Source organism: Hevea brasiliensis, chromosome 2 (genome assembly GCF_030052815.1).
Source record: "Hevea brasiliensis isolate MT/VB/25A 57/8 chromosome 2, ASM3005281v1, whole genome shotgun sequence".
NCBI classification, from domain to species: domain Eukaryota; kingdom Viridiplantae; phylum Streptophyta; class Magnoliopsida; order Malpighiales; family Euphorbiaceae; genus Hevea; species Hevea brasiliensis.
In genome coordinates, this window is record NC_079494.1 from 123,681,586 (window position 1) to 123,694,630 (window position 13,045).

The 13,045-nt window shown below is 33.0% G+C and overlaps 1 protein-coding gene across 1 annotated transcript; it reads left to right on the plus strand.

Annotated features, from left to right (window-relative positions):
• The first annotated feature begins 3,841 nt into the window (after nucleotides 1–3,841).
• On the plus strand, nucleotides 3,842–6,849 carry LOC110663026 (scarecrow-like protein 6). Its single transcript, XM_021822213.2, has one exon. The coding sequence runs from the start codon at nucleotides 4,325–4,327 to the stop codon at nucleotides 6,488–6,490; it is 2,166 nt and encodes a 721-aa protein (XP_021677905.1). The 5' UTR covers nucleotides 3,842–4,324; the 3' UTR covers nucleotides 6,491–6,849.
• Nucleotides 6,850–13,045: the final 6,196 nt, after the last annotated feature.

Below are 13,045 nucleotides of genomic sequence, written 5' to 3' on the forward strand. Positions count from 1 at the left end.
TTAGGGTTCACATGGGATTGAAAGGATAAACAATGCCTCTTCCAGACATGTCCAAATCATGGCTTCTCTAAGCATGTCCATTGCCTTCCCAGCTCCCACATCATTATCAAATACGTCAATTTTGTCTAGACAATTAAACTACTCTCTTTTTCTACTTCCCCGTTATGCCCCCTTGGGGTTCTATTATTTATATGCCCACTTCCATCATCATCATCATCCATTCATTGGAAAATATTAAAAGAACACTCCATTTACTGTGGCTGTTTACAATTACAAAATTTAGAGCGAATCCTTCTTAAATCTGAGAGATGCAACGGGAAAAGGTAGAAATTTTGAGAGCAACATTGAAATGAAAACATGGTCAACTATTGAGAGCAACAATTTGAGTCTGCAACTGCAGTGCATGTGGGTCTATGTTATGTCCACCGCTTTAAATGCTTGTTTTTCTTCATTATATGATTTGACTGACGATAGCACCTCTTGGCTCTTAACTGTTATACAAATTATAACTAGTTTGCTCTTGTTTCTCAGTGGCCACTGGGTTCACAACTCCTGAATTAATTTCTTCCACCTAAAGCTGGATTCTTTTGGATTTTTGGTCTCCTACTACAAATATCATTTTAATTGAACTAGGTACACTTTGAACAAATAAATAAATAAGTGAGAAATCCCTATTAGATTTTTGTTATCCTTCCCTTTTTTTTTTCTTTTCCTATTATCCAACCAATAATATATATATATATATATATATATATATATATATATATATATATATCCCCTCACTCTCCGTCTTAATTTTCTTCTTTATTTTTCCATTCTTTAAAAATTTTCCCAAATATAGGACCTATTTGATATCAAGCGTGTTTTTTTTTTTAAATAAATAACTACTTCAAACTATTAAAAAATAGTTTAAAAATTTTATTTTATTATTTTACAATTATAATATATCAAAATTATTTTTAATATTATTTAATTAATATATTTAAGAAAATATTTTTCTCAACATCAATTATAATAACAATAGCACAATACCACCAAATAAATTTATAATGCTAAGTATTTCATAAAAAATAAGTTCAAGTATTGCTACTTCAATTTTCTATTTAAAAGAAAAAAATTAAAGTTAAATATATAAATTAAAAATTAACTCTAATCATAAAAAAATAAATAAATAAACAAAATGAGAGAGAACTATTTGTTAAGCTTTAAGTAGAATGAACTAAGTGACTTGCCATTTATTTAGAAATGGTAATGGAGTAATGGAGGGTAAAAGAGTTTGAGATCGAATGAATGAGATAAATTTTTCTCATTAAGACTTTTTTTATTTTAATTTATTATTATATAATATAATTTTTAACATACATCACTTGAATATTTAATATCAACTTGACTTATATACTAATTGAGAATTTTTAACTCACAAATCTTACATTTTAATTAAATTTAAAAATTTAAGTGATATCAAAATTCAGATTATTTAAAAAAAAAAAAGGATGAAAAGCATATAGAGTAAAAATTTCGTACCGCTTGAATAATCGATAAGTGCTCAATTGGATTTGCCCTTTAACGCCAAACTCCAGCATACCATTTTGCTGGCATGGATTCTATGATTCTATTTATTTTTAATTTGATTATAATTAAATTTTATTTTTAAAATAAAATAAACTCAAAATTAATTTAATTTAATTTTAATTTTAAAGCAGATGAATTTAATTTCAAACTAAATCATGGTTGGTACTGCCACTTTTCAACACCATCATCATTATTTATCCATAATATTACTTGCATGAATCTTATTTCCTTACTTCCAACTCCATAATGATTAATTGGTGCCTAGATTACCGCTTTCATTATCATCAGTGGCGGAAAATATATGTTATAAAATATATAATTTATTTCTTTTTTTTTTATAAAATATAATTTATTTCCTAATCAAAATAAAGTTATAAAAAATATTTTTTACAAGTTACTTAATAAAAATATATTTTTTAGTTAGACTACTATTACATTCAAAGAGTATTTTTCTTACTTATAAATTAATTAAATAAATTTATAAGTTATAAAAATAAATTGATTTATTTATTTATATTAATTTTTTTAATTTATAAATTTATTAAATCAGTTTATTTATAATAATTTTTGAATTCATAAAATAAAAAATTTAAGTTAAGGACTCAATTTTTTATTTTGATATTTATAAATTCTGTGTTTATAAATTAATTTGATTAAGTATTTAATACATTATCTTTATTTAATTTTTAAAATTTTATTATAAATTTTATTTAATATTCTTTTTAATTATTTTAATAATAAATATATATAAATTATTTTTTATCACAAATTAGTTGTTTATTGATTAATTTATAAGTATTTTAATTAAATATATAATTATTTAAAAATTTAAATATTTATAAATTTAAATTAATTTATTGACTGATTTTAATAAGTAAAATACTATTTTAACATCAAATTTAAAAAATTAAAACCCCCATTTTTTCTACATTAAACAGTTTAATTATTATAAATTCAAATATATTCATTGCTATCATTATTTTTTTTTTAATATTATGATCAAATAATATTTTTCATTTTACTTTTTAATATGTAAAAAAGTAAATATAAAATTAATAAAGTGGAAATAAATTAAATATTTTCCTTGTTACTTTAGCTTTATAGTTTTTACCCGGTGCAGAAAGCGAAAGGGACAGTTGATCCAACGAACCGAAATCCATTGGTCAAGAAGATTGGAAGTGGGCTCTTGCTCTTTAGACCAAAAACTCATTTTTCTTTGGACTGTAGATCACAGCCACACACTTTTTCTAAATCAAATATCTCAACCGTTGAATCTGCCTCGATTTTTGTATAACTCCTAAAAGCTTCACTCATTATCTCGGGTCGTCAGATTCAGTTTCGAAATCCAGGCCAACAGAACCTGTTTCTCTCTCTTTACTATAATACCCCTGCGTTCACTAATGGATCACTTGCTAATACTTGAAAAGATGCCAGGGGCTTTATGGGAATTTTGTATAAATACAAAAACAATCTGAGGACGATACCTTTTCTCTGTCTCGTTGGTCTCTGCAAAAGAAAAATAATTTAACAAGGTGTACCAAAATTGCATCTCCACGTGCTTCTCAGGAGCGTCGATCTATCTATATAGCCACATCACATATTTTTTATTCGTTGAAAATAGAGTGAATAAAATATTAATAAGTAAAAAAAAAGTTTGACTAAAAAATGATTAGTATTTTTTTTTTAAAAAGAAAATTTTCCATTTTTTATAAAAATAAAAAATTTAAAATAAATAAATAAATAAAGAAACTTAACTTTAAACTTCTCTATTATCTTACATTTTAAAAATAAAAAAAATTAAATTATCTCTCAATTAAAAACAATCACACATCTTTGATAACAAAATTAGTCACCCTCTTATTTTTTTTTAATTAAGTATGAAATATATAATTAAGATAATATATTCAGCGAATTTATAGACTCTATTAAAATATTTTCAATGTTATTAAAGAGTAAATTTAAAGAATCACTTAGTTATTTTATAATTTTTATAATTAGAATAGATTAATTAATTTTAAAATGATTTTCCTATATTTTAATTTTAAAAAAATATTTTTTAACAGCTCATATAATAACAATATTAAACGTATCCTTATTCATGTGAGGTAAGAGTTGTTACAACGCGCGATCAAATTGAGCGTGGGATAGGTTGAGTGCAGAGAAACGCTACCGGGGCAGATAACTACATCTGTAGACAAAAGCCACATAAAAAAAAAAAAAAGTATAAACAAAAAGAAAAGAGAGAGAGAAAAAGAAAGGACAGAGAGAGGGATTGGAGGGCACTTTACCACTTTTATATGTTGCACGCATCCATATAGCAGGAAATAGAACGGAGACAGTACTAAAAAACCAGTAGGAGAAAAGAAAAAAGGAGAGGAAAACCTACCAAAGTTAAACCACAGTACCAAGGGGAGATAAGGATGGTTGTTCCAAAATGAGTTTTTTTATTTTTTCTTCATGCACAACAAAAATTAGAGAGAGCTAGAACGCCCAAGAAAGAAGAAGCTAGGGTGTGTGCTAAATGGTTTTTCCCCCCCTGACTTCTGCATGCATATAACCAATTATCTGGCCCAAATATTTTATTTTAGTTTTCCCAAATTTTCCAACTTCAACCTCTCTTTTTTTGATATTGAAACATTTTGCCTTTGTAAGGAAAACCTTTGAGTTGTGGGTGGTTCTTGATTTTGGAAACTGGAGAGTTTCGGTTTCTTGGGATTCTGGGTCTTTACGTTCTTGTTGTTGATTTTCTTGGATGAAGGCCATGCCCCTACCCTTTGAGGATTTTCAAGGGACGGGGGTGTTAGATTTCTCTTCTTCTTCTTCTCCAGATTCTCTCTCTCAACTACCACCACAAAATCAACCGCACCAGCAACAGAAGTGGCAAAACAGCAACACCAAAGAAAATTGCTGCTATGTGGGCAGTGAGCCCACATCTGTGCTTGACGCTAGAAGAAGCCCGAGCCCTCCAACATCCTCTTCAACACTGTCTTCTTCACAAGGCGGCAGTAACGGCGGTGGCGGTGCCTCCACCGAAAACACCACCAGCGCGGCAGCGGCGGTTTCCGGCTATCCCTCTGTAGATACAACAACGGAAAAATGTGGGCAGCTTGGAATGGAGGACTGGGAGGGGATATTGCCTGGGTCTCCTAGTCAAGAACAATCTATTTTGAGGCTAATTATGGGTGATGTTGAGGACCCAACTTTGGGATTGAACAAGCTCTTGCAAAGTGGAACTGCGTCGCAAGATATGGAGTTCAATGAAGGTTTTGGGGTAGTGGATCAGGGTTTCGGCTTTGAGCCCATGAATAGTAGCAGCTTGGTGAACAGCATTGACCCTTCTGTTCATGTAACTTCTTCCGAGTTCCCTCTTCTCAGCCACAATGCTAAGATTGGTTCGGTATTGAGCCAAAACCCGAGCCTGGTAAATCCTACTTCAGCTGGCAACCTATTGCTGGGTATGTTTCAACATCAACAGCTGCCGCCGATTGAAGCTACAGAGGAGAAGCCGCAGATTTTCAATCCACAGGTGATAACCGACCAAAATCCAGCTCAGTTTGGCCAGAATCCAGCTATGTTCTTGCCGTTGTCATATGCCCAGTTGCAGGAGCTTCATCTCTTATCGCCGCCGCCAACAAAGCGGCTTAGTTCAGGGCCCATTGGAGCCAACTATGAGGTGCCAAAGGTTCCGTTTTCCGATTCAAAGCCAGACTTTTTTCTCCAACGACAGCAACAGCAGCAACATCAGCTTCAAATGCTCCAACAGCAGAGACCAGCAATGATGAAGCAAAAAATTATGACGGATGAATTGGCGGCCCAACAGCTTCAGCAGGCGATATTAAACCCAATATGCCAGGCAGCAGAGCTGATCGAAACCGGCAATCCGGTTCTCGCGCAAGGGATATTGGCGCGGCTCAATCACCAGCTCTCTCTTTCGATCGGCAAGCCTCATATGAGGGCTGCTTTTTACTTCAAGGAGGCCTTGCAGTTACTTCTTCACATGAACAACACTACCAACCCATCCAGTGTGTCCACCTGTAGTCTTATTTCCAAGATTGGTGCTTACAAGTCTTTCTCTGAGATCTCGCCGATTCTTCAGTTTGCCAATTTTACTTGTAATCAAGCTCTCCTTGAGGCCTGCGAAGGCTTTGATAGAATTCATGTTATTGATTTTGATATTGGTTTTGGTGGGCAATGGGCTTCTCTGATGCAAGAGTTGGCTATGAGGGACGGGGGTGTCCCTTCTCTTAAAATCACTGCCTTTGCTTCTCCTTCCTCACATGATGAGGTCGAACTCAGTTTTACTGAAGAAAATTTAAGAATTTTCGCTAGTGAAATCAACATGCCATTCGAGGTTGAAATTTTAGGCCTTGAATCTTTAACTTCTGGTTCTTGGTCATTGCCTCGTCGTGTATCAGAGACAGAAGTAATTGCTGTGAATCTTCCGATTGGGCCCTTTTCAAATTACCCGTCATCTCTTCCAGTGGCTCTTCGCTTTGTGAAGCAGCTCTCACCTAAAGTTGTGGTCTCTTCGGACAAGGGCTGCGACCGAACTGACCTGCCTTTCGCCCACCATGTAAATCATTCTATTCAATCTTATTCCAGCCTGCTTGAATCTTTGGAAGCTGTGAATATGAACCTTGATGCGCTGCAAAAGATTGAGAGATTCTTGGTTCAACCCGGTATTGAAAACATTGTATTGGGTCGTCATCGCCACCCTGATAGGACTCCTCCTTGGAGGAGTCTGTTTCTGCAGTCTGGGTTCACTCCATTCCAATTCAGTAACTTTGCTGAATCACAAGCTGAGTGTTTGGTGCAGCGAACTCCTGTTAGGGGATTTCATGTTGAAAGGAGGCAGTCTTCACTGGTTCTCTGTTGGCAGCGAAAGGAGCTCATCTCAGCTTCAGCTTGGACGTGTTGAGGAATTAGAAATAGCATTTCAGACATTGGTTCTACTTCTACCAATTAGTCATTATTGCTGAGTTTCCTCATAACTTACTGGTTAATTTCTGATCTTAATGAATTTTTATTGTCTGCGGTTCTCTTATGCTAATTTTCTATGTGTCCCTAGGCTTATTGTTTCCATTCAAGAAACCAAAGTAGTAACTGGATTGTTGTGTACAGTTCTTGTTCTCTGTCACTTCAGATATTGTTTGTAACTGTTGTGGTGCAATTCCTGTTTAAGGTGGTGATGGTCTCTTTGTGCCCTTGTCAAAACAGGATGTGGAAATCAGAATTAACCTTTCAAAATTAAGTCTCTTTTGCCTATTGGCTACATAATTTTTCCTCTCTTGAATGTTGTCCAAGCTTTTCCTATTATTCTTGCTGAGGTATCTTCATCTGATTGCCCCAATAAATGTACTTCTAATTTCCGGGTCTAGGCTTATTATTCCAAGCCTTGGTTTAGAAAAGCATTGAGAACTTAATGCTTGAATGAACTTTGTCTGCTGCAAATTACAAATCGATGTGACATTATTTCTGTGCCACTCAATAATTTACTTCCACTCTCCAATAATAATATTTGTTGGTGTTATTAGAATCTGATTTAACTTTTCATATTTACATGCTTAAAGAGCGAAGACCCACTTTGAATTGAAAATTTGGGTAGCCATCTCAATATAAAAATTGCAGTTGGTGTAATATGCCAATATCTAGCTCCCCTGGCTTCTTTGCACGGATAGCACTATCAGAGGTCAGAGCAGCAGGCAAAGTGTATTTTTCATGTATTGGAGGGTTGAAGTGGACATTTTGTCTAAAATACCACTAGCAAAACTGGGTTCCCATTTTTTTTTTTTTTTTTCTTTTCAGAAATGATTTTAAGTGCCTGTCCTCACATGTAATGTGCATAGCGATGTCAGCTATTGAATGTTATTGTACATTTTTCTGGTTGTTGAAAGATAAAAACCCAGTCAATGTTTGCCTTCAGACAAAAATTAGCAAAAGAATGATAAGAACATGGTGTTCCAGGTTCATGGATTTTGGGCATTGAAGCTCTCAATGATAGGATGTTGGCCTGAATTCTCTCTAATAGATGCATTATAGTATTTAAATTTGAGTATGCATATTATATTAGCCACCAAATGTGTGTTAAGGTGGGTGCATCAGATTAGTTATTAGCAAATGGCCAATTTTTTCGATAAATATACCCCAACACTTGCATTATTATACACTAAACCCTGTATTGTTTGATTAGTTTTTTTTCTAATGTCTGCCTTGATGAAATCACATGGGTCTTGTATCATTGGACCTTTTGGGTGATTATCTTAAATGCTTTCTTTTTCAGCACCTTGGTAGCCCTTCATTCACGCATAATTTATAAATTTGATTAAGTTAGCTTTTATTGAAACGCCACCTCAATATTATTAGGAGGGAAGTGTTTTTTTTATCCATTAAATGAATTATTTATTTTATTATAATCCAAATTTTAATATCATTAAGTATACATTAATGCCTACTAACAATAGATGGCAATAAACGTCGGCCCCATCAATGAAAGATCCTAATGCATCTTGCTTTCGTTGGATATTAATAATTTTCATTATTGTGTCATAGGCTCTTGTTAGCAGTGCAGCTTGTGGTCCGATTTGCAGAAAAAGGAGAGAAGTGGTCCATTTGGAATGGAAACCACCGCCCCTTCATCTAGATTGAGAGGCTACCCCATAAATTGAGGGATTGGCCAGTCTAATTTAATTTATAATTTACCTTAAAAATTTATTTTTAAATTTAATTTAGCTATTTTTTAAAATTGTTGGCTGGTAGGGTTGCTTAATTGGTTGACAATTGATACCTTTATGCTTGGCTGGATCGTATATTCACACTGGTTTGCCTTTAATTGAGTTTTAATCTCAATCTAATTACATTTTACAAGAGCGTGGCTAAGCCGCAATGTGCAAATGGGTGACTGAGACGTGGAAGGTCCTGATAGGAGATGAAGCTGAGTGGGACCGGAAGTCCACTAATAGAAACTTGCCAAATTACAGAGGAGAAAGTCTCAGATTACAGTGTTCGAAGGAGCGATCCAACGATGGAGACCTGTTGTCTCATCTGATACAATTGCTGGGGATAGCGACATCGAAAATGACAAGTGGATAGATACATATCTTCTGCCTCTCAAGCAACTTACGAAGTGGGACCCAAAACGCAGAGTGAATGGTCATTTTCTGAGTGGTGCCACGTGTACGGTGAATGCTGCAAAATAAGACTTGACGATTGCACGTACACTTGGATGATTACTATTCAAATTTCTACAGCGGTGGGGTCGCCCTTCCACCAGCCTGCGAAACGGTAAAATGATCATAATCCGATCAGCGGTAAACCTGATCCTGACCGTTGGATGAATACTCACCGGCGGTTACTACTTGTGCCTAAAGTGGGTGGTTATGTATTATATATTTATAAAAAATAAAAGAAATGATTTTTTTTATAAATAATAATTTCGCTTAATTTAGGATATTTTATTAATATTAAATTTATTTTTAAAATTTTGAAATATAATAATTTTTTAATTGAAATAAGATAATATACATGGATCCAAAGTTCCATAGAAATCACTCTTGTATAAATTCACTTTTTGGCCTATTTTACATTCAAATATTTTCCATGAAAAATAATTACGGAAAATTTATTTTTTGAAAAATATGATATGCATGTATTTAATATAAAAATCAAATTATTCATAAAGTAATTTACATCTAAATTGTAAACTTAACCCATACATTACACGATAAGAATATTTAAATCTTTAATTATATTTTTTTAATTTGATCGAAATATTACAAAAAAGATTAATTAAGTCAAAGCAATTGATAAATCTCATTGAAGCAATTATTTTTCAAATTTACAATTTAAATAAATATAAAATGGTTTTTATTAAAAAATGGTTAGTTAATTTTTTTTATTAAAAAATGGTTTTTAAATTAATAATTAAATTTAATTAAAATCATTAAATTAAAACCAAAATCGAGATGGACCATTCGAATTGTTTCAATTGGCCAAGAGCTTTAAGCAAAATTGACGGTTTTGACCTGGACTAAACCAGTGACCATGTGTTGGTCAGGGATTGGGCTCCCTTTAATTATTCTCATTTTGGTTTCTGCATGTCTTTACCATCTTCATCAAGTAGATGGTGTGTTTTCTTGCAACTTCTCTTCTGAGATTCTAATTTCTCAATTTGACAAATATTATATATTTTCTTTTTTCTTTGTTGATAAATCTAACCCAATAACAATGGAATTTTTTTTTTTACTAATTTAAATTTATTTATAGAGAGAATTTGAAATTAAAATTATAAGGGTTTCGTAACAAAAAGAATTTCCTTATTTGCATGTAAAAATAAGGGTTTTGATTACTAAATGGAGCTAAGTTAGGTAAGGCAATAATTTTTAACTTATAATAAAGCAAAGAAAATCATAATTAATTAATTAAGAGGTAAATTTAGAGCAATAACATGAGGTTGAGGGATAATTATGGAAGAAAGAGATCGCAAGTAGCTAGTGATATTTTCTAGGGTTTTTGGTTCTTGGAGAGAAGAAAGGGAAAGAAAATAAGCAAATTAATGCATAAAAAAAAAAAAAGTCTTTCCCCTTCCCCTATATCATTCTCATAAGAAACCAAATTCGAAGGCCCCTCCTCTTGTATGGACCTGCCAATGTTGTTTATTTCGGCTTTAGTCACTTCAATCAGTAACAGCCCAAAGCAGATTCCCCCACAGACGAAAGAAAGAGAGCATCTTCTACATCTGGAATTGAAGCCCATAAAAGTGGCAGACTTTTTTGAAGCTCTGAAAAAATAGCTTCTCGTCCTTAGAAAGTATCATCATAATCAACTTTTTATTAAGGAGTTGAGGTAAGTAAGCACTTTTGTCTTCAGCAAGCCTCCTATGACTCGGGAATTATCAGTTTAGAGCATAGGATTTCAGGATTTAAATTTAAATCTGTTAAATGAGTGATATATTTTTAATTAATAAATTAAATTAATTGAAAGAATCATATTCTACGTGTTTAGAGAACCCTCATAAGTCATCTATCTATCCATCAATTCTATATTTGGTAGGCACATATTTGGCTGCATGGTGTCTCACATCCATGTAAAATTTTCAAACACATGTATGTTTTCTAAATTTGATGTTTCCTTAGTAGTGAAGCCATCTCATGACAATGATATAGATACATATATAAAAGAATAATTAAAGAATATATTATTATTATTAGTAAATAAAAATATATTAATTATTTTTTAAAGAAATATATGTATGGAAATAATAATTTGTAAATTAAGGGTGAATAAGAACAGGAAAAGGGCGAAGGCTAAAAATAAAAGGATATGGAGTTGGAGAGCATCCAAGGCAAATAGCAAAGAAAAGTAAAAGATTGAGTGAGATGGATTGAGAAAAATGGTTGTGCGTGTGCAAGAAATTAGAAAAGTTCATTCATGCGATCTCTCTCTCGCTGTATACTTTTATGGATGCGTTTGGCCACCATATCTTCTCCAACTCGATCTTCTTTAAGTTTCCTTCATTTTTTTCTTTTCTTTTCTTTTCGTCTCTCTATTTTCTTAGTCAGCTTACAAACTACGCATTCTTTGCATTCCATACATTTTGTATTACAAAATTTGTTGCTTTTTCTGTCTTTATGTGCCAAAACCCAAAAGCAAGCACTCATGTTTGTCAAAAGCCACTTATGGTAGGACCTCCATTAACTTGACTAACCATTTTCTCATTGGCTCTCCTATCGCTCTTCATCCTCAAGACTCTCTGTTTTGGTGGAGATTTGGCTCCACTCACTTTTGCATGGCCTAGTTTCCTAACCAAGGTTTTGTATTAGGGTTTTTCTATTTTATCTCATCCATCCAGGTCAACCCTACATTCTCATATATGTCTTTTATTATTATTATTATTTTTTGTTTTTATAACTCCTCCGAAGCCAATGAAGACATGCCATGGGTTGCACTTTCAAGGAGTACTGCCATGTGTGAAAATTATTGGATAGAAGTGTAGAATGATGTTATTATTAGTATTATAATCAAGAATGATGCAAACATAAGGACAAACCAGAGAAGTTAAAGAAAACAAGTTCACGTGAAATTACAAGAATTTGCAGTTCTAACTACTCTGGACCATGTCTTTAGGTGGTAGTTGCCTTGAGAAATAATTGGGGCATCACACAGTCACAAACCTTCCTCTTGAATATTACAAATTTCTTTCTTTCGGTTATGGGATAAGAGAGTGACTTCTCTTTTAATTTTTATTATAATTTGGACGGCACTAAAAGGTTGAAAACATATGATGATGGATGGCTTTATTTTGCTATTGAAAACCACTTGACGATCACTGGTTGGTGGGATTTCTCTAGCTTGTAGACCTCTTCTTTCTGGATTAAGGTTGACACAGTGGAAAAAACCATTTTCTTTCAATCATCTAAGTGGGTTAAAGAGCCCAGAAAAAAAAAAAAATTGTCGGTCAACTTGGAGATGGAAGGGCCATTGTCATCTTGTATTTAGCCTTGGAACTTGTGGACAATTTGTGCAATGTATACCGGGTGATTATCATAACCAACAAGATTATTATGACATGATTATAATTTGAGACTCCAACAAGCATTACACAACAGAATTATAATTGAAGTGCCATCTCATGTGATAAACATTCAGAAGCTGCAAATACGAAGCCATCCCAAAATAATGATTATCTATTTGAATCTTCATGTTAGGAAGCCATCTAATTAGCCTAGTCTCACCAGATTCCCTAGTAAAAATGTACCATTTCCAGGGACCCTTTGAGTCACGCTTTAGCGGACACACTAATATCTGCCTTTTTTTTTGTGAAAAAAGAAATATCTTTAGTTACCGAGCAAAATTTATGATATTCTGATACCTGCCCTGCCTGATCATTTCAAACCTTTGTTTCTCTTCGTTTTGCCTTTCAAGACCGACAGGGACAGAGTCGAAAGCATTAAGAGTACTGTACCCCCTATCATCCGCCGAATATTAGGGATTTGTAATTTAAAAAAAAAAAAGCCTTCTTTAAATATATTTATTAAATAATATTAAAATTAATTTTAAATTAATTTTAGCATGTTTTAATTATAAGAACAACATTTTTCAACGCCTGCTTTTTTCTGAAAAAAACTTTTTCAGCTTCGAATTTCAATCCCAAATGGCCACTTGGAAATCAGACATGCAAAGCAATCATGGCATAGAAATGAGAAGGTAATTTGCAAAAAATGAATCGACTAAGCACTTCTTGTGACTGCCAAGATAGAAAAGAAAAATGTCGCATAAATCGACACTGTTAAGCTGACATTGGCTGTTGCATGAAATAATAAAATGTTCACAGCCAACCAAAAACAAAGGCTCTACCTCAAACTGTAGATATGAGATATCACCATGAATCATGTTATATCAGAGGCCCATCGCATCTGACTAGAAAGAAAAGCATAATTGACCCCAGGCAATTCCCTGACTTGTAAAAGGAGCAAGG